This window comes from Budorcas taxicolor, chromosome 1, assembly GCF_023091745.1.
Source record: "Budorcas taxicolor isolate Tak-1 chromosome 1, Takin1.1, whole genome shotgun sequence".
Lineage (NCBI taxonomy): Eukaryota > Metazoa > Chordata > Mammalia > Artiodactyla > Bovidae > Budorcas > Budorcas taxicolor.
Window position 1 is genome coordinate 121,355,794 of NC_068910.1, and position 25,180 is coordinate 121,380,973.

At 38.1% G+C, this 25,180-nt stretch overlaps 1 protein-coding gene across 1 annotated transcript in view; it reads left to right on the plus strand.

Moving 5' to 3' along the window:
• Positions 1-25,180, plus strand: part of PHLDB2 (pleckstrin homology like domain family B member 2) — a 90,981-nt gene that overhangs the window by 42,737 nt on the left and 23,064 nt on the right. The window contains exons 5-11 of the mRNA XM_052651140.1: positions 3,409-3,537; positions 9,665-9,820; positions 11,101-11,211; positions 13,777-13,866; positions 17,722-17,865; positions 20,774-20,914; positions 22,124-22,223. Coding sequence (XP_052507100.1) covers positions 3,409-3,537; positions 9,665-9,820; positions 11,101-11,211; positions 13,777-13,866; positions 17,722-17,865; positions 20,774-20,914; positions 22,124-22,223 — 871 coding nt within the window. The remainder of the gene's footprint in view (positions 1-3,408; positions 3,538-9,664; positions 9,821-11,100; positions 11,212-13,776; positions 13,867-17,721; positions 17,866-20,773; positions 20,915-22,123; positions 22,224-25,180) is intronic.

Consider the following 25,180-nt stretch of genomic DNA (forward strand, 5'->3'; position numbering starts at 1 on the left):
TCCTGGACTGTTCTGATTCCTGAAAGGTTAATCTTATTCTTTCAACAAAGTAATTCAAATTTGTTAAAAATATTTAAAATGCAGTTTAATTCATATATTTCCTGAAAACGGATTTATGAATCTAAGAAAAAATGAGCTGTCTCCCAATGTGATGTGGCAGCCTCATGGGAGGGGAAATTAGGGGAGAATGGATAAGTGTTTATCTATGGCTTGAGTTCCTTCACTGTTCACTGGAAACTGTCACAATATTGTTAATCGGCTATACTCAATAGAGAATAAAAAATTTAAATTAAAAAGAGAAAATAGCACTGTGCCTGTAGTAATTAGAATAGGTGACGTTACCAGTTTGAATCTGGGGAACGAGGATGATACCTGGTGTTAATATATTACATGGAAAAAGCTAGACTCCCCAAACCCTGGAATGTCATGTAATGTGTTCCACTATTTTACCTTCACTGTAGAAGGTGATACTTTCAGCTCTAATCAACCGCTTGCCTAGAGCTAATTTTTCTTTGAAAACTTCCTGGACAATAATTAGAAGAGAGGTATATTCGTTTCTCTCTGGCTCAGCTGTTGGCCTACTGTTGGCTCTTGTAGGAGTGATATCACCTCTGCGGCCCCCTGTGATTTATAGCCTGGCCCACCTGTCACTAGTCCCTCTTTCATCCTTCCCCTCACTTCCTCTGCCCTAGCTTTAGCCCCATTGAGCTTTCGCTCTGAGACCAAGGTAGTGGCCGCAGCACCACTGATAACCACAGAGAAGCCGCAGGCGGTTTTGATGGTGCCTGCTTGCGTAATTCTCGTAACCGCCTCCTTGTATGGAATTGCCAAACGTTTTGAGCACCTCAGAAGGAAGGCACTATGTAGACACAAGGTATGTTTTACTAGTTGTTTACTTCTGCTTATTATTAACAGTTTAAAAATTGAGAGCATTAGCGGAATAGTTGGGTTATTTCTCTGAAATTAAGACCTGTCTTTTAGGCCTTTTCATATTAGATGTCGTTTCAGTGTTTTCTATCATATATGATTTGAAATCTTAGGGCTTTGCACATTTGCTATTTGATTGGAATAAATAATTTTCTTACTTATTTACCTTTCTGTTTGGAACTGGAATGGGTGCAAATTCTGGTGATACAGTACCTAGAAATAGAACTCTTTGTGGATAATATTCTTTTGCTATGTAATAGGGCAATCTTTGATTTGCAAGTAAGGGAAATAGCACATTTTCTTAGCCAAAAGACAACAAGTGTTCTGTACTGTTGGCTTTATTAAGGGAAAAAATGATTAATTCTGAAGCTAAGGACTAAATCTAACTGGTACTAGTATATTCAGTTTTCTGTGCGGTAACACTTGAGAATCCTTTATTCTGTGAAGGACACCATTGCTTTTTCTCACTCCTACACAGCAGCTGTGCTTAGTGAGCATGCTTCACATTAAAGACTCAGGAAACTTCCTTTCTTTTTTTTCTTTTTTTGGTGAGATCTTAATTCCCAGACCAGGGATTGAACCTGGGCCCTTGGCAGTGAAAGCACCAAGTCCTAACCACTGAACTGCCAGGAAGTTCCCTTTTAGGAAACTTTCTTTATTGTCTGCTAAAGTCTAAGTTGTAGAATCATTTTTAGGCTGATATATGAGGTAAGAGTGTCAGTTTTATGACTTCTAGATGTAATCATTTTGAGAAAAAAAGACGCTTTTAAATCAAAATATACATTTCTAAAATGCCCTCAAAATTTTAAAATGTAAGCCAAAAGTGGAGACCCAAGTGCACTGGTGTAGGTATTGATGTCATATACTTAAAATGTAACATCTTTTATAAAGAATTTACATGTATTTTACATAGGAAATCATGACCATTTGGATGAAGAAATGAACGCAGTATAAATTTATAGGGCTACTTCAAATCTTCATCCTTCAAAAAAATTTTTTTCTGTAATATGCTTGGAAGCCAGCTTTATTTCTACCAAATCAATAGTGAACATAAGAAAGTCAAGTGGTGGTATTTTGCTTATCGAAGGGACAGGGAACAGTGACAGAAGCAAGGAGGTGTAAAACAGAATGCAGCTTTTCTAGTAGCACCACTGAAAGTGAGTAACCTAAAGGAGGGCTCCCAGGTGGCTCAGTGGTTAAGAATCTGCCTGCAAATGCAGGAGATGCAGGATCGATCCCAGGTTGGGAAGATCCCCTGGAGAAGGAAACGGGAACTCACTCTAGTATTCTTTTCTTTTTTTTACTTTTTTAAAAATATAAATTCCCATGGACAGAGGAGCCTAGCGGGTTACAATCCTTGGGGTGGCAAAGAGTCTGATACAACTGATCACGCGTGCCTCGACTGGTGGTGGTGCTCCCATGCCACTGAAGTGCTCTAGTTTAGGCTGAGAGTGTTACCCAAGGGGAGGACTAGATCTGAAAGTTACTTCAAGGGTCCAGAGTATCATAAAAGGAACACAAGATGGGAAAACTGACACTAAACAGACTGGAGCCTTACTTCTCAGTTTAAGAGGCAGCCTTATAAGACTGTAATAGTGTATAACAGTATTTGCCTATTACACCCTGGAAAACATCCAGGGTCACTTTGAAGTGTGTGACTGGGAGGGATGTAGTGCAATCTTCCCTTTCCTCTTCTGTTCTCTGACTCCTTTACTTTTTCCGTGGTCCTCGTTTCAATCATTTTTTATGTCAGTCTTTGTAGGGAAGTCCTTATCTCCACAATAAATGTCACACCTTTGGTGTATCTGAACTGTCTAACAAGTCTTCCTTTTGCTGCTCTGTCAGCCTTGCACTGTTACTAGCTCTCTCAATGTCTGAACTAGATGCTCTCCTTGACAGCAGATTTTCTAGTTGCTTAAACTCTGAGGGTTGCCAAAGAGCTGAAACTGTTCCAGATGACTGGAATATCAACTTATGCACCTAACATGCCTCTAACCTAAGAACAAAATTTAAATAGTTTCCAAAGTTTGCTTAACACATGCCTTCAGCAAATTGGACTCTGACTGTGTTCAAGGTAAATACTAGCCATCCTTTGTTTGGTTCTCTGGCAAGTGACTGTCTGCAGGGCTATCTTAGGAATTTGGCTGGCATTTCTTTTGTTCTTTGTTCACCATTGACCAATATGACTGTTGCTTCCCCTGCCTTTGTAACATGGTGGCAGGAAGGAAGGGAGGAAGGGAAGACCGGGATCAGTGCCAACACCCAATGGAGTGGGCTGGGTTTCGAGAATGCAGAAATGGGGCCCCTTGTCTTTACTTCCACTTAGACCTCCTTATCTTAGTCACTAACAAGATATGTTTCTACATTCCTAGGATGTCTGGAGTTTGTGAGTTTGTTTATTTGTGTTATCCATGGGAAATGTTCACTAACGTCTGCTTGGGGTATGAAGGTAACTTCTATTTTCTGATTTCTGAACTTCAGGAGAAGGTAAAGCTTGATGCTGAAAGGGAAAAACTAGAGAGGCTTCAGGAGCTTTACTCCGAGCAGAAGACCCAGCTGGACAATTGTCCTGAGTCCATGAGGGAACAGTTACAACAACAACTGAAGAGGGTCAGTAGCAAACAGGAATGTGCTAGTTGTTTTTTTGTTTTTTTCAATTAAGTTCCACTTACTTTTGACTCCCTCCGTCGCATAGTATAAATTTGCATAAACCCTGTTCATTAGATAACGTTTTAAATAGAAATATGCATGCTGACAGTACATATTATTCCTTGCTAATCAGTTATAAAATTCCTTCTTGGAATCCTTCACCTCATTAATAATGCAAAAACATTTCAAGTCCTTCTTTGAAACAAAAGAGAGTTGTCACTGATATGTAACCAACAAGACTGTCGCATTTAAATCAGCTGACATTGTTTCCTGCATTCCATTCTCTACTGCACCTTGAGTACTAATTTCCCTTGAAATTTTTTTTCCCCCCAGCTTAACTTTATACTCCTGTGCACAGGCTTTTCTATTCTCCGGTTTGCTCCCCACCACCACTCATCATTTTGTTTTTCTTTTCCTTTCGTATTCTTAGTGGCATTGAACTCATTAGCATGATCACATAATCAAACAAGACCCAAGATGCAGGGCATTCAATATTCAGGCTTCATAATTTAAAAAAATTTTATGCAGCATAGATGTTGTAGTTGAATTTTATCAGGTTGTTCTTCGATCTTTAATATTGGCAGTGATGAAACGACCTTGCTACCTGTCTTCCTAGGTGGATAGTTTTGCAGACACTAAGAAGGCCACTTCATATTTCATAGCCTCTAGACAGCTGGGTTGTTGGCTCTAAACAGCAGCCCAGATAGGCTGTGACTGTTAGTCAGTCATTAATAGTTCTGGATCTCTAAAGGAGTCTAATAGTAATTTGTCCTAAATAAGTAACATTTTATGATTCCATAGGAGTAGGAAAAACTAGTTTTACTCATATTACTATTTTTGGGCCTTCTTGGAAATGGGCAACTTGGTAAAAATCAGTTAAGATAGCATACCCTTGAAAATTTTTAAGATGACCTTGAATACAAAAATGTTTGATACCCCTGAGTATCACTAGGTTATGAAAATTTATAGTTGAAGCTTTCCACTGTATTGCACAGATTGAAAGAATCTTTGAGTATAGAAAGAAACCAGTACAGACAAGTTAACTACAGCTTAACAATTCTAATATTTGTAATTTATGCAATGTTGGATAAAAAAAAATTTCAAAACTGTTTCTTCCCCTTCATTCATTTTATTGTGTACAGCTTAATTTGCTGTAAAAAGATAAAACTTCCTGTCCCTCAGTGTCCCAATTCGCTGAAAGTCTTACGATAAAAATGATTGGAAAAAGAAAAGTATTTGTAAAATTATTTTAGTTTGTACATTTATGTGTTTATGCCAATTCACAAAAGAGATTGGGAAACTGATTTTTTTATATTTGTTTACTATTTTTCAGCTTTCGTTATTGGTAAAGATTTTACACAGTCACAATAGTGCTTTATGTAGAGTCAGAAGCATGGTTATACATTTTGTTCTTCCCTTCCTTTAGTTATCTAGTTATTGCCTGTATTCTTTTAAATATTCAAATAAAAATTGGCAAATTCTATTAATAACTTGGAGTCAAGCATAATATAATTAGTTTGCTTAATCTAAATTCTATAAGATAACTCATAAATTTCTGTATGTTCCAAGGACTTTGACTACAAAAGATGAAAGGAAATGATGCAGACAGCCTATTCCACTAATCGAAGGCAAAGACTCCTTCCTCTTCCTTTCCAAGCAGACTGCAAAATTTTTGTCATAAAACCCCTTTCCTTAGGAGAGAAACTGGCTTGTGCTAGCTTCTGTTCACCTGATATTAAGAGAAATACTAATTCTGTTCTCCAGAGATGGACAATGACCAAAATGACTCTTCATCAGTCCTTTGGCTTAATCAGTAAAAAGTTCACTTATTTCATGAGAAGTCCATTCATACTGGAGCTTCCTGTGTTATCACAACTCATTTCCCTTCAGACTTCAAACACTCCAGAATAGCACTTCATTACAGAGCTTTCTTCAAGGCATTTAAGCTAAATGTAATAATGTTGATTTTATTACAACTAACTTCATTAGGTGACAAATCAGACACAAGAGAAAATAAATGAATAGGAAGAAAATAATTTTCTTAGCCTGTATGCAATCTCAAATATGTGAGCCAAAACTGTAAAATGACTTTGTGCATACAACACTATGGATTTATGACTGGGCTTCTTAACTCCTAAATCATTGCTTTAGAAGCAGAATACAGTTTTCATCCAATGTTGATTTCATGGCCTGTGATTTAATGTAGTTGATAATTGGGCTTACCAATCAAATCATAGAAGTGATATGAGAAAAAAAAGCTGAAGATAAATGAGCCTTTCATTTGCCAGCACAGGCCTGGCTAGGATAGTTTACTTGTGTTTTGATGTTTATTCAGCTGAATGGTTGAGTTTGGTCTCTTGATTTAAAAAAAATTCTATACAGTGATATCTACAATTAGGAGACCTTTTCTGTTTTCCTCACTAGGTCCACAATTAGTTTATCCTTTACTCTTGAATAAGTCATTCAACCTCTATGGCCCTCATTATCCTCATGAATAACGAGAAGTTTGTGCTAGACAATTTTAATTGTCTTTTTTCCAAATTCAAAAAAGTATGCAAAAAAGTTTTTGAATATAGTGCATAAAGACAGAGAAATAGTAACGCACTCTTAAAAAGTTCAAAACTTGCTTTCAGAGGGCCTTGAGGTGTCATAAAACTATTCTTGTAATATCTCCTGGCCATACCATATCTAGTCCCTTCTTTCAGTTCCTCTACTGAAAGAAAGCAAAGAAAACAAAGCTGGGCATGTAAACTTCTGCCATGCATGCTGCTTGCTAAGTCGCTTCAGTTGTGTCTGACTCTTCGTGATGCTATGGACTGAGGCCTGCCAGGCTTCTCTGTCCATGGGATTCTCCAGGCAAGAATCCTGGAGTGGGTTGCCATACCACTTCTCCAGGGGATCTTCCTGGAGATCGAAACCATGTCTTTTAAGTCTCCTGTATTAGTAGGCGGGTCCTTTACCACTAGCTACACATTCTCAAAAATGTTATTGGGAAGAAAAAATGACTTTCACTGAATTTTCTGTAACACATCTGTTTTATTTCCTTTCACACCTGGCCTTTGAACTTGCAGCCAGTAAAGACTTGTCATATTCTTTTAGTGGAGAAGTTTAGTTAAAATTTTCATTCAACTAGTCACACACTTGACTTTGAGCTTCCTGTATATATTATTCTGTGCTCAATTAAACTACTCTTGCCCCTAAATTCCATCTCTTGAATACTTATTCTTATCTAAAATCTTGTAACAGTTTTTTTTTTTCTCCCCCAAACTGTTTTTCTTTCACAGTGTAAGTTTATATACACACATTTCAATGCTTTAGATAACTTGATCAGATGATTACACCAGAGGAATCTGAGTGCTGAGCTTAGGTTTAATTTTAAACTTTCCTGCCTAATGTGCTATTATTTTCATACAGTGGTTTAAATATTTACTAAAAATAAATTAGTGACTTTGTGACCTTCATGTGGTTAAAATAACACATGTTGCATATTAACCAGATGTGGGCAAGCAATTTACCAGTGTAGTTTATATATTGTGAGCCATATGCCCACTTTGAGATTCTTTATAAACGAAAAAAAAAGAAACCTTATTAAAATTTTTGTCTCAGTAACCTTTAGCCACAGGCCAGGTTTAATTGAAAGTCTTTAAAAACTTGAATATGGAAGCTTCTGTGAATAAATTTATCACTGATGTTTTAAGACTGCAGATATTTTGTTTTAAGACATAACATTAGAGTTACATCTTAATTCCTTTAGTAACAACTAGATTTGGTCCAAATTCATTAATTCTTGTAGAAGTTATAAGAATGAAATCTCTGATAAATTTGAAATATCACCCAGTTACTTGAAACCAAAACTGCTTTACATTTGGCCAATTAAAATGTAAAGAAGTTTTGAGAAATGCTGAATGTGTTTTTCACCTTGTTTTTTCTATTCTTAGGCTTTGAGAATCCACTGTCTGTGTTGGCATAATAATCCTGTTGCTATAGTGCTGGTTGTAATTTCATGGTAGCTAATAGTCCTTTTGTGAATCATCCCCAGAATAAAATTAATTCCAGAAGATAAAAAAATATTTCATTTAATTAAAAGATTTAATTTACCACTTACATGAAATTCAGAGGAGGGGGTAGTGTGTTTAAATACTGATAATAGACCTAATTTATCACAGATTTATCCAACTCTTTTTTTTTTTTTGAAATTTGAACAAAATCTGTACTTTAGTTAATAATACTGTATCACATTTATTTTCCTGTTTTTTTAAACCAAGATAGTATTTCTTTATATTCTTGGAACTGAATTAAAAGATTTAATCCTCATTCAATTTTTAAAAAATCATTAAGATAATAAACTTTCTGGACATAGCAGTGACACTAGATGCCAAAATACATGAAACTATATCAAAGTTTTGAATAAATATAAATTAGAAATCTAGTATTCTATTCCTAACAAGTCAAACAAGTGGAACAAAAATGTCATAAGTTTTTTAGCTAGGCAAAAATTCATGTTTTCTAAAATATATATATCATATTCTACATACATACTATATATGTGTGTGTGTGTGTGTGCACACACGCACATATACAAAAGGTTTTCTACTATGCTTGATAAAGGGTTGAGAAAGAACAACACAAAATCCAGCTCTTTTTAATGTGTTGATTGAAAGAAATGCCCTGGCACTTAGAGCTATGAGTCACATAGCCCAGCTGCCTGTTTTGGGGGGGGTCATTAATTATTCATAAATTATATACTTAAAAAGAATCTTCTATACATACCACATTTTATGGTTCTGTCAAAGGCTCCCAAAATCAGGAGGCTTTTTGTTTTCTCTAAGTAAATGGGAGAACAATTCATACCACATGCACCAGCCTCTGCTCAGGTCCAGTTTCACCCCTGTCTTCAGACATCTCATAGGTTGGAGAACAACTCTTCTAGACTGACTTATGATATCTGTTTGTTCTTATATGTCTTGAAGATTATTCCTAGACTAGCACTGCTTAACCTTTCGAGTCAGTCTTTGTGCTTTATGAACACTGTGGTTCTTACTATTTCTAGTAAAAAGGTTTGTAAACAATTTTAAGAGATTGACAGAAGCCCATGTAAGAACTCCAGTCTTCAAATGTTTTTGATGACTTCTCCCTTCACTAAAATTACTTGAGCATGCATTCCTATATGTACATACATATAGGTCATATAATGTTATAAATACATGTATTATATGTATTGTATGCATGCTCAAAATATATATATTCATTTAAAATAATCTTACATATGTTACTTTACCTGTATGTACATTAGAGAACATTTATTGAGAAATTGTAAAAGAAAAGGAAAAACTAAAAATAAATATAAAGAAGGTCTAATATTTCTTCCTCACATCCCAGTGCCTTGTGTTATATGCCTTTTGGGGTACATATATTCCCCTTAGAGACCTCTGATCTGTTACATATGCCAACTTTTAAATCTTTTTTTAAGTTTATTTTTTTAATATATTTATTTTTAGCTGAAGGATAATTGCTTTCTAATATTGTGTTGGTTTCTATAATACATCAACATGAATCAGCCATAGGTATACATAGGTCCCCTCCCTCTTGAACCTCCCTCCTACCTCCCACCCTATCCTACTGAATCTTATTTTTTATAGTAAGCAACTTTGGAATATTGAATTTAGTCTTTATGCTAAAGTCTGATTTCATCTGGAAGTTTGTGAAAAATAAGTTTCTCAAGAGATTATGTCACACCTTTGGTCTGCAGATAATGTTTAGGTTATTTGTTGCATTCTTTTTATAGTTCATGATCCATTTTAAAGCCACCTGGTAGAGTTAAAGCAAGAATTCCTACAGCCAAAAAACACTCTAAAACCAATGCTGAAATAAATGCCCCCCCTCCCACCGCTACCACAGTCCCTTTCAGTTTCATCCTAGTCACCACTCTGGAGTTTAACTCCAAAGAGATGATTATCATGTTCTAATCCTGGTCAGTGTTGTAACTGGAAAAATATTTTGGAGTTTCTGCTTTTATTAATTTTTTCTTCATGTTAAGAAGGCCGCAGCCATTCTCGTGTGTCTTGTTTTCATTCCCTTTTCTCCAAAGGATGCCGACCTACTGGATGTTGAGAGCAAACACTTTGAAGACCTGGAATTCCAGCAGCTTGAGCGTGAAAGCCGTCTAGATGAGGAAAAGGAGAACCTGACCCAGCAGCTCCTGCGTGAAGTGGCTGAGTATCAACGGAACATTGTTACTAGAAAGGTATTTTTACCAGGTGTTGTTCAATGTAGAAAGTCAAAATATATATACCCCTTGCTATGAGACAATAGTGATTGTTAATATAGCTATAGCATGTGTCCATCTGTTTATATATCTGTTATATCTGAATATCTTTGTGTGTTTTGTTACATTTGGCAGATCATGCAGGCTGCCATGTGCATGCCAACTGATGCTCAAACTAGATAAAGTGAGACTTGGTATAGTCAGTGTTACCTGATGCTGTAGATGTATGTATGAATGTCTGATTCTTTTATGTGAACACCAAGGTACAGAAAATCAGAAATCTAGATATTTATTTTAAATTACTTGCTTTTGCAATCATAGTAACTTGATTTAAAATAATTTGTTGAGAAGTCTTTTGGAATTTCTGTTTCCAGACCCAATAGTTTTCAAAGCTGGCTGATAGCTTATTACTATTAGAAGCAGCCTTGGGGAATGGTATGCAAGTGACTGCGTCCACCCAACCCTGAGCACCCAGATGTCGAGTCCAGAATTCATCTCTTGTTCCAAAATTTATAATCCTCACCCCAGTGCTCTGTAGTAAACCGATAAAATTGAGGGAAAGGACAATGGAGAAAGTGACACTTTCAGTTTAAACAAGAAATTCCATAGTTTTTCTTCCCGTGAGGCGTCTCCTAAGGTGAAGTCAGAAATTCATTTATGTTCTAAAACAAGATTTCCCATTGACTTATGAATACTTGAAATAGATTCCAAATCACTTGGTCTTAGGTAAAGAAAAGCCTTGAGCTTGTGAGTTCAAAGAAACTGCTTCACAGTCTGGATAATAATAACTGCGTACCTAACATTGGGTCGGCTGCCCTGGTACTCCGCTGGTAAAGAATCTGCCTGGGGTGCAGGAGACCCCATTTTGATTCCTGGATCAGAAAGTTCCCCTGGAGAAGGGATAGTCTACCCACTCCAGTATTCTTGGGCTTCCCTGGTGGCTCAGATGGAAAAGAATCCACCTGCACTGTGGGACACCTGAGTTCGATCCCTGGATTGGGAAGATGCCCTGGAGGAAGGCATGGCAACCCACTCCAGTATTCTTGAGTGGAGAATCCCCATGGACAGAGGAGCCTGGTGGACTGCAGTCCATGGGGTCACAAAGAGTCAGACACGACTGAGTGACTAACCACACCTAATGTCAATGAAATATGGTCACTGCACTTCTAGTTATAAACACTTCTCCCTTTTCCAGGACAGACAGCAAACCCTTAGGTGTCTAATGTACATCTTTCTATGGTTGATTTTTTTCCCTCCAGGAAAAAATTTCTGCATTGAAAAAGCAAGCTAATCACATTGTCCAGCAGGCTCAAAGAGAACAAGATCATTTTGTGAAAGAAAAGAATAATTTAATAATGATGCTGCAGAGAGTAAGTATTTCCTTTCAGTACTGGTGAGAGCAAAATACAGGTTCCAGTTCAGGGAAAGTAGCTTCCATCGAACTAACTGCCTTTTAATGAATGAATTATAATGTAAGGAAGGCTTTTCTATATACATCTTTATTTAATCTTCCACATTAATAAACTGATGCTCTGAATGATTAACTGTAATTCAGAAATAAGCAAAGACATTTTCTTCATGTTTTTTCCACAGCGTGAGAATCCAAACTATGGGTAATCTGTATGTTTTCTGATTTTCTTCTTAAAAAAAAATCTTATTTTTCATCAAATAGGTTAAACGTATTCTGCTCTTTTTACTGCTCTCAGACATTTTGGCTCAGTTGCTTTGGTGTTTTGAACTCTAATTATTTGCATATGGGTCTTCTTGGCAAATGCCACATTGGATTTTGGCTTAATCAGTGGGGTGAATGCCCCATGTGGGTGTGGCAAGGTCATCCTCATCACAGGGACTGTGTCGCCATCCACCCAGCTTCTAACATGCTCCATGTAAAGGGTTTATTTTGTCCAAACTACAGCCTAATTTTCTGACATAAACTCTTAATTTCAGGGATAAGACACAAAAACTTGAAGTTGATGGGGCTAGTCTCAGGACTGGGCCTTGCATGCAGGCCACTTAGAAATGGGACACTTGGGATCATGAAAACATGAGATGGACTCAGAGTGGAGTGCAGCAGAGAACAAATCTCAAATGATGGATTAAAGACAATGCTGCGCCATGGTCCCATCTAGAAGAAATGGAGTTGGAGCACTCATTCCCATCTTTACAGCTTAGCCATTTTCAGGTTGAGAAGAGAAAACTGGCCCTTCACATGCAATCATGAGTTCACTTACAGTGCCTCTGCAGCCCACATGAATCCCTGCCAGTTCCCCTCCTCCTGCTTCTGCAGCGCCTGGACGTTGCCAGTTGAAGCTGGACTTTCCAACGCTATCCTCTACTCTGGGGGTGAAATCTGGTGCTATTAGGCTCCCCACCACCTTTTGCGCACAAGATTCAAAGGCACAGCTTCAATTAGATTGTACAACATATAATATTTAAGTAGTTGCTGAAATTTTAGCAAAAAAAGAAAAAAAATCTCTTAGTGATAGATTTTTAATGGATAAGCACAAAGTAGAAATAAGATCTCCTCATTAAAATATATAATTCTGTTGTAAAAACTATGTCTTAAGATTTTTGTTTTCCCAAATTGACGTATAGCTACACCTCAACCCCAATAAAAATTCCAGTGACGCTAAAATTTGAAGTTGATCTTCATTATTCACGGGGTCCATATTTGTGACTCTACCTAATCACTAACCTTTGTAACCCTGCAATCAATACTTGTCATGCAGTCACGGATGGACAGGTGAGCACAGAACAGTGAAAATTTTGAGTCACCCAATGGACATTCATATTCTCAGCTGAGGTTGCTCTTGCCTGCTTGTTTTGCTCTCCTTCTATAAACAAATGTCCTTTTTGGAGACCATTTGGTGCCATGTCTTCATGTTTTTGTGCTTTTCATTGGTGATTTTGCTGTTTAAAATGCCTCACAAGTGCTAAAGTATTGGCTGGTGTTCTAAGGGCAGGACGGTTGTGATGTGCCTCATGGTGAAAATACATCTGTTAGATAAACAGCTTTCAGGCAGGAACTATAGTGCTGTTGGCTGTGAGTTTAATGTTCATAATCAACCTTGTCTATTAAATAAGATGTCTTTAAATGGAAACACACGTTAAGACAGTTATGTAGTGATCAGTTGATGAAAATATTGTGACCAGATGCCCACAGCAGCCCAACCTTATATTTCCCTTTGGAACAGTGGGTCAGTATTCACTACTTCAGCATTCGTGGCAACATTATAGAAGGTAATCACTGCAGATGATGGGAATCGAATGCACATGAAAATGTAAAGGGCATAGCGTGGTCAAGATAACTTTGAACAAGAACAAAGTTGGAGGATTTATACTATTTGACTTCAAGTTTTTCTGTAAAGCTATAGCATTTAAGAGGGTGTGGTGCTGGCATACAAGTAGACATATAGATCAGAGGAACCGAACAGAGTCCAGAAATAAACTCACATATACTGTCTATTGATTTTTGACAAAGGTTCCAAGACAATCCAGAGGGAAAGGAAAGTCCAGCTGGATCAACTGGGCAAACATGGATAACAATGAATCTCAATACTGTTTACCCTCATGTCATGCATATAAATTAATTTGAGACAGATTATAGGCCTAAACATAAAAATTAGCAAGATAAAGTTTCTAGAAAATACAGGTGGGCAAGTATACCTTCATGGCCTCAGAGTAAACAAAGATTTCTTAAAGAGTAAATGACAAAAAACTTGTATACAGAATATATTAGAAACTCCAAAACTCAAAAATAGTAAACAACCAACAAATAAAATTTTAAAAAACAGACAAAAGGCTGCAGTTGAAACATTTCACAAAAGTTATGTGAAGTTATATGAAGAGTCCATAAGTCCCATGAAAGAGTGGCATTGTTAGTCATCAGGAAAATACAAAGTTGACTCAGCTTAATAGATTTTGTGTTCCTTCAGGAAAAGGAAAATCTTTGTAATTTGGAAAAGAAATACTCCAGCCTGTCTGGGGGGAAAGGGTTTCCTGTCACCCCCAATACTCTGAAAGAGGTAAGCTGTGATTTTACATGTCCACTCATTATCACCTTAGAACTCAGGAGATGTGCCTCAGTTTTCTGGGATTAGCTGACTGGGAAACAGGAACTGAAGTGACTTGTGAAAGCACTCAGTGCTTTGAGGTTTTCCTGCCTTTCCTGATTTATGCTTTGAGAATTTCAGGGATTATCTTTATGTCTGATGCAGATGCTGTGTGTGTGTGGGGGGGGGAATACTTTGCTTAATAGTGATATGGGTTACTTTGGGGTTTCAAACATTTAGGATCCAAAGCCAAACTAGTCTTAATAGCTCTTCTTTCCTCTTGTATTTTCCTTTCTCAGTTTCTCATCTTTCCTACTTCTCTTTTTCCTACGTCTTCTGGAATGTGAAAAGCCCCCACGCATCTCTGCCCTTTTCTCCCAGTGTTGTCTGGGTTATTTTGCCCTAAATTGGAAAAATCCTGTTTACATTAAGCTGTACACCCTCTTTATCCCAAACATTCATCTTTCCCAAGACCCCGTCACCGCCTTTTCCCAAATATCTTTTTATAGAGCTACACTGCTATAATGGTAAAAATATTTTAACTCTAATTTGGAAAATTAGAACCCTGACCAGAAAGAAATAGTTTTCTTGATCTTTTTTTTTTCAAAAAGCTAAAGAAAAAGCTTGCTTATGCATAAAATTTTTCGTAATAGCAAAAACCACTTTATAAACCGCTTTAAAAAAGCAGTAAAGTTAGGAATTCCTTCATAGAAAATATTTTCTGTGTGTGTGTGTATATATATATATGTGTGTGTGTGTGTGAAGTAAATGCTCATCACATAACAGGTGTGACTGATACGTACTTCGGAAGCATTTTGTGAACTGTTTCCACAAAAGCTTTATTACACCATTCCGTTATGGAGTTTCTCTCCATTATTTAGAACACAGGCTGGCAGATTCACTGCATAAAGGATGCTTGTGAATGGAGTGTAGAGGAATAAGATTATGTCAGTGAGGTGGGCAGGGGCTGGCTCTTGTGAGTCATGTTAAAGAAATATGGTTTATTTTATGTGGATGGGAAGCCACTGAGTGGTTTTAAGCAGGGAGGTGACGTTATTTGAGATCCATTTGTTAAAGATCATCCTAAGCTGCTCTACTGGATTATAAAGAAGAGTTGCTGGAAAACCAGTGTGGCAGTGATTGTAGTATAAGTTGGAGGTGCTAGTGACTTGAATTTGAACAAAGAAAGAAAGATGGACAGAACCAGCTAGATGCAGAAATGCTTTGGAGGTAGAGTTGACAGTTCTTGCTGATAGATTGGATGTGGGAGTGAAGTACGTTAAGGGCATTGTCAGGAATGCTGCTGTTAAAAATTTCAGTTTGAATAATGAGGTGGATGGTGAGTAGCTGTTACTGAGATGGAGAAGACTGGGGAAAGAATAGGTTTAAGTAGAAAGGTGTGCAGTTTGACTCTGGATATGAGTTTGAAGGGCTTGTGGCTTCCAAATGCATTAGATAGGGTCTAATGGGAAATAGATGGGGAAACAGTGGAAACAGTGTCAGACTTTATTTTTGGGGGCTCCAAAATCACTGCAGATGGTGACTGCAACCATAAAATTAAAAGACGCTTACTCCTTGGGAAAAAAGTTATGACCAACCTAGATAGCATATTCAAAAGCAGAGACATTACTTTGCCGACTAAGGTCCATCTAGTCAAGGCTATGGTTTTTCCTGTGGTCATATATGGATGTGAGAGTTGGACTGCGAAGAAGGCTGAGTGCCAAAGAATTGATGCTTTTGAACTGTGGTATTGGAGAAGACTTGAGAGTCCCTTGGACTGCAAGGAGATCCAACCAGTCCATTCTGAAGGAGTTCAGCCCTGGCATTTCTTTGGAAGCAATGATGCTAAAGCTGAAACTCCAGTACTTTGGCCACCTCATGCGAAGAGTTGACTCATTGGAAAAGACTCTGATGCTGGGAGGGATTGGGGGCAGGAGGAGAAGGGGACGACAGAGGATGAGATGGCTTGATGGCATCACTGACTCGATGGACGTGAGTCTGAGTGAACTCTGGGAGTTGGTGATGGACAAGGAGGCCTGGTGTGCTGTGATTCATGGGGTCGCAAAGAGTCAGACACAACTGAGCGACTGAACTGAACTGAAGGTCTCTTCACCTCTTAGAAGAATCAGATCTTTCGCTTTCTACTAAGGAGTTCCTCTTTTTCTCTGCAGCCCTCCTGTTGTTGAAAGCCCACTGGGGTTTTGACTGTATTTGTGTGTCTGCAACTCTCAGGTTTGTTGCGTGGCTATGTGTTCTCTCATGCCCAGCAGACTTGGCTCAGAAGAGGTTTCAATTTTCTTTCTTTCTCTCGTCTTTCTTTCTCCCCCCAACTGTCTCATTCTCTTTCTTTTTTTTTAAAGAATGATGAATTTATATCCATCTCTTTTAAATAAGTCCCACTTTTGAAAAATGACATACATTTTTAAGCAATTAATTAGGTTATTACAGTTAGTAGGTTATTACAGTTATAATAGGTTATTATATGAATCATATAGGAATCAAATTTTGGTTTTGAAAGATTCTACCAACTTAGCAAAAGAATAACTCAAGTTGCTACTCTTCATTCTCATTATCAAAGATAAAATAAATTTGACAACCCAATTTTCAACTTCCTTTCTTCAATTTAAATTATAAAACTTTACATACTATCTATTGTCCCTTTCTGAAGTGCAGAACTAAATTCAGCAGCATTTTGATATCTTCAATTTATGAACAGTCAACTCTGGTTTTCTCTATTTTGTCAGAATTATGAACTCTCAGTGAAAACCTTGTTTTCCCATCTGGGATTTTTGCTTCACCAGCATAACAATATCTTACCTTTCCTGGAGCCACTATCTGAAACGATTGATGGACAAGTAGAACTCAAATATTAAATTTAACACAATTTACTTTTAAAAGAGAGATGCTAATTTATACCCTTTATTCTTTTTTCATACTGTTTTATTCATCTAGTGAAAATATGAATGGTCTGTAAACTACTTTCCATGGTAATTTACAAGAGCCTTTTCCTCAAATATAAATTCAGAAATTTTAATTCTCAAAGATTTTGATTCATGGGTGCTTTCTCTAAGCTGAAGCCACAACCGAATCATTGAATTTAAAAGTAACTGAAAATTCACTGTTCTAGAGGGAAGTTGCCTTAAACTGAAACACTCTTGAGCTGCAACTTTGCCCTAAGAGTGTGTGTGTGTATGTGTGTGTGTGGGCGAGCATGTACATTTCTCTTCCTGGGGAAGGCTCACAGGAGAATAGTGTCCTTTTTATTTTCATTTTGTTGAGATGCCTAAAAGCTAGATTCCATTACAAATAAACTACTGCTTTGTAAATGTCTTAGTGCAAAAGTCAGTAGTCCTTAGTCTATATTTATTCATCCTCTAGTTTGTCAGGCAACAGAAGAAAAAGAGAAAATCTTAAAGATTTATGGAAAAGTCTCTTCAATCAGAGAGTGGTTGCATTGTCGATCTTCTGTCTCAGATGTATTTTTGTGTGTGATTATTTTAAATGCTGTGTAGTGATAACCTTATTCAGTCAACAGAATGAATGCTGATGTGGATGGATATTTTTAAATCAAAGATACTGGGTTATTTATAATAAGTCATTTTGATTTTATCTGAAGATTTACTTTTAATGTTGGAAATACAATTTTTCAAGATTAAGCACCATACATCCATTTTAATAACTGATGATTGCCTTAATGAAACATTTGATAATACCACAGATATCTGGCTGTGATGCTCTGAGCTAACTCCATTGTACTGGAGCATTAATACTCTCGCATGCTTCAGCTCTTGCTTTCCTCATGTGTAATGTATCAATTCCTCCTTTTAGGGCTATATCATTGTAAATGAAATTAATGAGTCATGTGGCAGTTCCACGAATCTCCCCCCTTCCACTCAGTTCCCTGCTGATGCTGATGCTGCTGCCACTGGGCCTACCACAGCTGTGCTGATGAGCCAGCCACAAAGTAAAGAGGTGTGTTGGCATGCCGTTTCATTCAGTCACTGCTTTCCTCATGTCAAAAATTAACCCATGGTTAACAGAAAACAATGCTGTGTGAGACAACGATATGTCTGGTTGACCAGAGGGCTGGAGTGATGCTGAGTTTGAAAAACAGACCAATTTGGGAAGTAATGCTCTACCAATAATAATACTTGAAACCGTGAAATATGGTACAGAGTACAGAGTACTAGGAGAAGGAAGTTCAGAAGAATAAACTCTATCTTAGTGTTTTAGCCCAGCCTAGTTTTCTTAGAAACCAAAGAGACTTTCTAAAATTGTTGGTTTGAAGCACCTTTCCAGTTTGATTTTGTATTCAATTTTGTTTTACAGTACGGATTTCTTTTTTCATTTTCTTCTGCTTTAAAACATCTGGGGAGAGACAAATAATAGTAAATTAAAATATCTCCTACTGATCCAAGTGTGGGATTTGAACACAAGGCTAAATTTAAAGATACTCCCCGTCATTTATGACTCCTTGAGTAACATATAAGAAAACAGAACAACGAGATTATCGATTTCATTTCTTTGTCTTATTCTTTCATTTCATATGGACACATAAATACTTTTTTTTTCTCCTTTAAAGCAAAGATCGTCTGTCTGTTCTGGATGTATGTTTCCTTCCACTCTTTCTTCTCATCCTGTCACTCAACCTCCATCAGCCCCTTGGCCTGAAGTCGTAGCTACTTCTGTCGATTCTTTTCCTTTAAATGACACACCTCCTCCTCTACCAGCTAAGAAACACAGAAGGCAACAGCAGCAGGACCAGCAGGTAATTAGGAGCTGGCATTTAGAGTTTGGAAATTTTACCTTGACACCAAACTTACTGATGTGAAATCTTTTCTTCAGTTTTTCCAAAGATATTTTTTAAAAAGATAAGGTGCATACTCCTTTTTTTAAAAGAGCATTTAGCTTCCCTGGTGGCTCAGAGGTTAAAGCGTCTGCCTCCAGTGTGGGAGTCCTGGGTTCGATCCCTGGGTTGGGAAGATCCCCTGGAGAAGGAAATGGCAACCCATTCCAGTATTCTTGCCTGGAGAATCCCACGGACAGAGAAGCCTGGTAGGCTGCAGTCCACGGGTCGTAAAGAGTCGGACACGACTGAGCAACTTCACTTAAGAGTGTGGGGATTGTTAGAGAGCTTGAGGCCTTGATTGTCCTCTCCTGGCTTTTGATATGTTGAAGCTAGTTTCACATCCTCATGCTTCAGTTCCCATTCAATCAAAATATTGCAACTTCAGGTATTTTTCAAAATCATAATAATTATTTCCATAAAATCCATGGTATACAAAGTTGCTATGTCAACACAAAATATTTTCCTTACACATTATTGAAACCATAATAGTAGACACCATTCCTCTGCTGTGATTCAAAACTTCCTTAGCATTTTACAAATGTCTCATTTCTTCCTTCTAACAATCCCATGAAATATGCACTATCTCTGTATTGATATGTCGGGAACTGAGACTCAATGTTGGTAAGCAGCTTGTCCAGAGTCGTATCACAAGCAGTGCATTTGGTCCATAGAGCAACAGTTTTTTATTACATATTTTAAAATAAATAATTTCTTATTCCAAACATGTTGCCCTCTTTTTAGGACATTTTATGAATACTCATGGACCGCCCTAGTGGCTCAGTTGGTAAAGAATCTGCCTGCAATGCGTGAGACCCAGGTTTGATCCCTCAGTCAGGAAGATCCCCTGGAGAAGGGAATGGCAACCCACTCCAGTATTCTTGCCTGGAGAATCCCATGGACAGAGGAGCCTGGTGGGCTAGTCCATGGGGTCTCAAGAGTCGAACATGACTTAGCGACTAAACCACCAAAAAATTTTGATTTGAAACTTTAAACTATAATCAAATCCTTACATGAATTTGGCCCCAGAAGATCCTAAGGTGTCAGTCAATAGACCTCCCAAAGTAGGTGAGCTCTGGTTCGTTATGTCTTTCTCTTACCTTTCTATCTATTATCTTTGGTTAAAGGTCCATATCTCCTCACTACTTTTAGGTTAATAAATGTCTAGCATAAATAGATAATTGTTAAGTTAAAGTGCAGATATTCTTCATGATTGGCATGTTGGAAGATTGATAGCAAATTTGATATCTCAGAGTTGCACTAATTTTTAGATATTTCAAAAGCCCGAGTTTAGTATTAAAATGATTCAACCTAAAGAACCTCTAAATAGAAAATAACTTTCCTATCGAAGACATTTTGGGGAAGGCCAAGAAAAATGTGGGTAAGTTTCAAGTTGGTAAAATGTTGCCTTAGGAATCTGAAAAAAAAAAAAAAGTGAAATGGTCAACAGGAGGATTTTTAAATGTGAGGGACTGCTATGGAGGCTCCTTGGCCAACACCTTTTTTTCAGTCTAGAAGGATGCCTTATATGGAAACATCATGTGGATTTGAAGTATGTTTATGTGATTGAAACATGATTCCATCTTTAAACCAACTTCCCTGTTTATGCTTTCTCTTCATCTTCTTCCTTCTCCCATTTCTTACTGTCCTCACTCTGGGATCTGTGCCATCACACAGAACTGTCCAGACAAAGGGGGAAACTACTTATGCTTTGTCCACTGACTGTTCCTCCATCCACATGGCAACCATCATGATAACTTGTAAGTTGTCTTGAGGCCCCCAAGGCAGCTGGCACTACCGTCAAAGTGACAGGTGGATTTTTCTGAAATTTTCAGTAATAAATTCTTCTCATGTCTGTGTATCTTACCAAATGTTAGCCCAAGTCTCTTGGCGAACATGAGTAGAAGTTGAATAATTTTTTCTAGTCTGTGTTAAAATTCCAAAGCTTCTTATAAATGCATACTTCTTAATTTCTTTAGTGATCTGTTTCAATTAGTCAAGTTTTGCTATTCTGCTTTACATTTGCATCTAAAGCATTTTAGAAGCCTGGAAGAAAGGAAAAAACAGCACCAGGAAGGCCTCTATCTGAGTGACACTTTGCCTCGAAAGAAAACCACACCTTCCATATCCCCACATTTCAGCAGCGCTACTATGGGGAGAAGCACCGCCCCAAAGGTAGGACATGGGGAGAGTCACGAGCCTCACCATCAGTGAGTCTTTCTGTCCTTACATTGACTGACATGCAAAGGCCTTAAAGAAAATGCTCAATAATAGATTATTAAGTTTGCTTGTTGGGCAGACATCATAACTGAATTGCACTTTCTATCTTGTTCAGAGGACGTTTGGAATTGTATGCTCTGGGACCAAGGCACCTGGTCCAGGGTGTGTTCTGCCACCACCACACAAGTGGTGAGCGGCATTCACTTCCATGACACACTCCCAGGCTGCATCCTAGATCTGGAAATTGGAGGATGTAGGCTCTGGATTCTAGGAGTATTAGCAACCAATATTTATTGGATCGTTTCTTGGAACCTGACACTGGGCTACGCCTTTTAGGTGTATCGTTTCACTGTAAAACTCAACACCCTGCAGTAGAGGTATTAATACTAATTAGTATCTCCATCGTACACATGGAAAACTGAATTGGAAAGAAGCTAGGTGAGTGGCCCATGTGTCCTCAGCTGGTTGGCATTGAAGCTAGAATGTGAACCCACGTGGTCTGATGCCTGAGTTGCCCTTGCTCCTGTTCTGCTAGCTTGCCTGAAGAGTCGTGGCAGGATGAAGGCAAGGGCAAGAGAGAAGGAGGCTCTGAGTGGGACAGAAGTTGGAGTTCTTCTCTTGCTCTTAATCAGAATAACTTTGTTTCTTTTTATCTATTTTATAAACTGGTGTTCCCAGAATGTTTTACACTAAGATTGTGTTACTTTGAAGGGTGCTAAAACCACTGGGACAGTTAGTAGGATTCTCCAGTGTTTAGCCCACCTGATCACCAGGAGCAGATGCAAGCTGGTGCCCCTGAAGAGTGTGTGGATCTCCTCTGTCCTTGTGCATGACATGCATGCATCCTTGCCCTGCCTCTGCTCTCTGCCCCTGGCGCATGAAGGACTTTTGAGTTTTTCTCGAAGGTGGTTCTAGACAGTGTTTTCCCCATCTGTCTTCACTTCTGCAACTGCTCCCTGTGGAGGAATGGCTGTGATGCTGAGGCTGCTGCGAATCTCTGGGGGAGTGACAGCAACTGGTCTGTACCATTTAGCATCAATACATTGGTTGCAAAGACCTGCCTTCTGCGCTTAATTAGGAGTTAGGCAAACAGCGATGTGGCTGTGTCCGAAAGGACCATTGGGCTTGTAGCTTGCCTGAATTGTTTCCTCCTGGTTCTCACAGGGCCACCTGCCCCTGGGACAGAGCAACAGCTGTGGCAGCGTGCTCCCCCACTCGCTAGCAACCATGACCAAAGACTCAGAATCTCGGAGGATGCTCAGAGGTAGGTATCTTGTGAGTCTGGGTCATGCCCTTTGTCAAGCATTAGAATTTCTCAAGGAGGGGGAATCAGAACAGAATTGGGGGTCATTAGACAGGGGATCAACCAAAGTCCTAAATGCCACTTTTTAATTTTTATTTTTTAAATTGTATTGATGTATATATAGTTTACAGTGTTGTATTAATTTCTGCTCTACAGCAAAGTGATTCAGTCAGCTTTACTCTTTATGTGTCTCCTTAGAGGGAGAATGTATATATAAATCTTATTGTTGTACTGAGATAAGTTTTCCTGTATGCACACGTGGCTGGTATATTCCCATTGCACTTTTTATAAATGCAGTGGAATTTTCCATTCAGAGAGGCCCCTTGAGAATTACTAACCTTATCTGATTGAAAGAAAAAAAAGACCCCTGAGATTCTGACAGATTACCACCCACTTAGCTAAGTCGCTCTCCTGGTTTGTGGCTGAGCCACTCTTCCACTGCAGGAATGACTCATTGAGCTAAAGATTCACTGAGCAAACACACAGAATTAGTGGCCCAGCGCAGACTTTCCTTTAGGCCTTCTAATGTGGGTTGAACTTTTATGTGGTTGTTAGGTTTCAGGTAGACTTGGATTCTCAGCATGCTCTATTTCTTTGAAATAATACATTGCATTTCTAATGGGATTCTCAAGCAGTCTGTGTGTGGCTGGAAGAAAATACTCTAAGGCAGTTCCAGAGGTGAGCTCCTTGTAGAGAAGATTAGATTTATTGTGTTAAAATGGGGCTTTAGGTCAACTTATATTGGCCTTGACTTTTGAGCAGGTATGGTGCTAGGTAGCAAAAATGCAAATAAATGACATGATCCTTGCCCTTGAAATACCTAGCCTCATGAGGAAGACAGAAACATAACTGATAATTTCAATCAAATGTGGAAAATGCAGTGTTGGAGGTGTGCCCAGGATGCTGACAGGATGATAGACATCTTTCCTATCAATGCTTTCATTTTGAAGCTCTTCCCTCTAAGGTGGCTAGGATGCAGTTCTGACTGCTCGGCATCTTTGCTAATGTCACCAGAGAATAATCACTATTACCATCAGAAATACGTTTATATACTGGTATATATATATGCATGTATACATAATGTGTATGTGTGTGTGGCTAAGTGAGATGTACATACATATATGTATTCTTGAAAGAGGATTTCATATCATTACCAGTGTGATTTAAGAGTTAACAGAGGCTATGGTATTCATAAAAGTGGTTTATAGTATGAGAGGTTTTATTTATTTTAATAAAATACATTTGACTTAACTTCTCTTTTGTCATAATTTCTTAAACTAAAAGTACCCCATAGTTTATAAATAATTAAACATAAATGAGTATATTTGGCTCTCACTTATTACTGTTCACTTGTGGGTCAAGTCTGTTTTCTGTCAAAACATTTTTCTGTGATATTTATAGACTTCTTTTTGACTATTTTTCCCACGGGCTGAAGACGTCAAAGTTCAGATTGGCCACAACACATACTTTATGTTGAAAGTTTTTCTCTTAAAATAGAGTAAGAAAAACTAGACCTGTATACCAAATAGATTTGTAAAAATGAAGGGCTGTAAACAATATTGTTTAAGAGGATTCTTGTGAGAATGTGGTGAAACTGAAGGGGTGTTTGATCTCTGTTTTTCTCATCTGTGTTCCCCTCAAATAATGGGATCCCCCATGTTAGGTTCATGGAGAAAAAGCTGAGCCAATTCCCTTAGGTCACATTAGGTACCCTCTGCCAAATCTGTTGTCTTTGACCTGTCTTTTGTGCTCCTGTTCTTCGCTGGTAGGTCTTTTGTGCATCCCAGAAGTCTGCAGCCTCAGACTGCAGACTGAGTGGTATTCCACCTGGTGTTCCTCTTAAACAGTTTCATGTGGTGATGATGAGACAGTTCCCAAAGAAATAGAGAAGCATAAGGTGTGTGTTGATGTAAGAGATTGTGATGTATCTTACAAGGCCAGCCTGCCGCCTTTGGCTCCCTCACCCAGAGGAGAAGTGGGTAGGGATTGCAGTTTTTAGAGCTACAACGGACCATAAAAATCGGCAGGATTTTCTACTAAACCCATACAGGTGGCCCACAAGGACCAGGAAGGATGAATCATAATTTCATTTAGAATTGTTTCACCATCAATTGGTGGTGCCATTAAAATAGCAAAGTAAACTAACCAAGTAAAAAGTCTATGGTTTTGAAAAAATTGGACCTTGCACATTTTTCATTAACTCAAATGAAATAGACCTTATCATTTTCACGACTTATACCATTAACTTAAATGAACTGTTTTTTTGCTGCTTATTCATAATGGATGCATCAAGGACAATGGTGTGAGTATAAGCCTTCCTTCCATAAGCACTCTTGTGATAGATCTGACAGTGTGAGTCATGCAAACAAAGATCTGTGAGAGCAGAATTTAAAGCGAAGAGCCCAGGAACTCAACTCTTAAAGTTGAAATGGTTATTGGCTTTTGTACAACTTGTGAACCATCCCTTTGTAAGCTTTAGAATGAATGAAATCTTTGTCCTTTTTCTTCTGTTCAATGCAGGAAAGTCCAAGAAAGGTATGACAACCTCCCTGTGTGGTGTTTTTGTTTCCAGCAAGTAGTGAAAGATCATTGTCATGTCATCTTTAAGAAATGATCAGATTTAACACTGTACAATGGTGGATTTTTAGTCTAATGATTATTTCTTTTACACAATAGAGGGGAATTGTTGCACGTTTGCTAAAAACACAATGCTGCGTGCAGCTGCTGTTCATTCACAGGCAGCTGCATGACCCTCTTTGTCTCGATTTTTTATTGCAAGGTCAGATCATGCAGGAAACACGAGTGGTTCGGAAGTGTTGCTTCATAAGACTCAGGATCTAGATAAAGCAAAGAGTGGGCTTGTACTGTGTATAGGCTAAGTATAAGATATGCTGTTTCTCCTTTATAGAGGACAGGTA